At 60.8% G+C, this 2,167-nt stretch overlaps 1 protein-coding gene across 1 annotated transcript in view; it reads left to right on the plus strand.

Annotated features, from left to right (window-relative positions):
* The window catches only part of MLXIPL (MLX interacting protein-like), a 19,464-nt gene that overhangs the window by 7,087 nt on the left and 10,210 nt on the right, over window positions 1–2,167 (plus strand). The window contains 2 exon segments of the mRNA XM_010854298.1: window positions 1,568–1,650; window positions 1,817–1,906. Of these exon segments, the coding sequence (XP_010852600.1) occupies window positions 1,568–1,650; window positions 1,817–1,906 (173 nt within the window).

Genomic DNA, 2,167 nt, shown 5'->3' on the forward strand with positions numbered 1-2,167 from the left:
GGGCCAGATGCAAGGATTTGGGGCTAAAGGGCACTGCCCCTGCTTTCACTCCCAGCAGAGAGGCCAGCATGCAGAGAGATGGCCGAGGCAGGGCGGAGAGTGAGGCAGGTGGGACCGAGGGGTTGTTTCAGATGAAGAAAGGCTTCCCAGAAGAGAGAGTGTCCTGAGCTATCCTGATGGGGGCATAGATGTGGGTAGATGAAGCAAAGGAGGGAAGGGAAAGGCATTCTGCATAGAATAAAACCACAGGGCTGCTGGGGCAGGGGGTGGGGTGGGTGTCTGGCTTCCAGGTGGGGCCTGTGAAGGAGATAGAAAGGCAGGAGAAGCAGCGGGGCCAGTCACAGGGGCTTGGGAGTCAGGCTAGGGGGCGTGGACTTTATCTAGGAGGTTCAGGGAACCATGGAGGCTTTTAGGCCTGTACTGCCAGTGAGGTAGGAAGAACTGACCTGGCCACAGAGGAGGGTGAACTGGAGAGGGTGAGGCTGGAGTCAGGGAGGCCTAGGTGAGAAATGACACCAGACCAGGGGGTGACAGAGAGCATATGGAGGGGAGGGGATGGTGGAAGCAATGTCACACATCCTTGAGGCTGAGAGGGTCAGTCCATGGATTAGATGGGGACGCTGGGAGGTGATGGGAGGTTGGGTCACTGGGAGGCCAGGTGGGCAGTCCAGAGGAGGCTCTGGCTTGGCAGGGAAGTCCCCAAACATCTGAGAGGGATGTTTTGAGACAGTCTAGTGGAGGTTCCCCCAGGCAGCTGGAAGATGAGTCTGAAGCTGCAAAGGAGCAGGATGTCAGAGGTTGGGGTGGGGCTGGCAGCAGGGCCAGTGAAAAGTGGTCAGGGAGACAGGAGAACAGAGGGAAGTCTCCTGGGGCCTGGGGAGGAGGAGGGGGTTGCCCTGAAGCCAAGGTCAAGGAGCATGGGGCTGGGGAGGGCCAGAGCCTTGAGTTCAGGAGCAGGGTCAGCGGGGTGAGTGTGGGAACAGATGCTGGGGTATAGGAGTGCCCATGCCACTGGGAGGCGTGGAAGTGGAGGTGGCGAGTGACAGCTCTTCCAGAGTTTGGGAGGAAAGCCAAAGGGAAGGTTTGAGAGGTAAAGGAGAGCCTGGCACTTGTTTATTGGCCAAATAGGAGCTTGGGGAGAGATCAAGGCTGGAGACAGGGATGGGAGAGGAGGAGGCGGAGAAAGGGCTCAGGCAGATGGCCTGAAGTGGAGCAGGGATGGTTCTCTGAGATGGGAATGGGCACCTTGAGGCAGGGTCCAAGGCTTTGGACCTTTAGCCAGCCAGCCTGACCAAGACCTTCTCTGGACAATTCATTCCCTGTGGCTCCACAGTTCCCACTCAGCAAGCATTGCCTGCACACCTCCTAAGCTCCCAAAGGAGCAGATGGCGCGTGGGAAGTTTGTGTCACAGGGTCTCATAGAAAAGGGAGATCTGGGAGGGCCAGAGCAGCCTGGAAGCCTTCCTGGAGGAGGTGGCACTTAATCTGAGCATGGAAGGCCTGGCAGGATTTCATAGTGTGGCAGATGAGGGAGCTGGGCACCCCTGACCTGGCCCCCTTCTCTCAGATGTGGAGCGGAGGAAGAGCCCCGTGTGTGGCTTCGTGACCCCCCTGCAGGGGCCTGAGGCTGATGAGCACCGGAAACCGCAGGTAGCCGAGACCAACTGGACCAATCACCTGCCGCCCTGCCAAACCGGGCCCCCTCCTGCCCATCACTCCTCGTGCTGAGCGGGAGGGGACTGGGCCAGAGGGAGACTGGGGTGAGGGTGGGGTCAGTGCTACCCCCGCACTGAGGCCCCTTCCCGGCCCTCCCCAGGCCGTCGTCTTGGAGGGAAATTACTGGAAGCGGCGCATCGAGGTGGTGATGCGCGAGTACCACAAGTGGCGCATCTACTACAAGAAGCGGGTCAGTGGGCGCGGCGGGGAAGACCCTTTCCCTTGCCACCGCGTCGCTTGCAAGAGCCCTGGGGGAACGCCCTCCTCCCACACACCCTGCACCACCCACCTCCCACCGGCCCTCCACTAAGACCCAGGCCGACAGTGCCACCGCGTGGCCACAGGACCTCCTCGCAGCCTCCTTACCGCCAAAGAGCTCCTGAGGGGCCGCGAGGGATCTGGTGTATCTGGGGGGGAGCCCGAGAGTAGGGGAGGCCTTGGCCGGGAGGGA

This window comes from Bison bison, unplaced genomic scaffold (genome assembly GCF_000754665.1).
Source record: "Bison bison bison isolate TAMUID 2011002044 unplaced genomic scaffold, Bison_UMD1.0 scf7180017864340, whole genome shotgun sequence".
Classification (NCBI taxonomy): domain Eukaryota; kingdom Metazoa; phylum Chordata; class Mammalia; order Artiodactyla; family Bovidae; genus Bison; species Bison bison.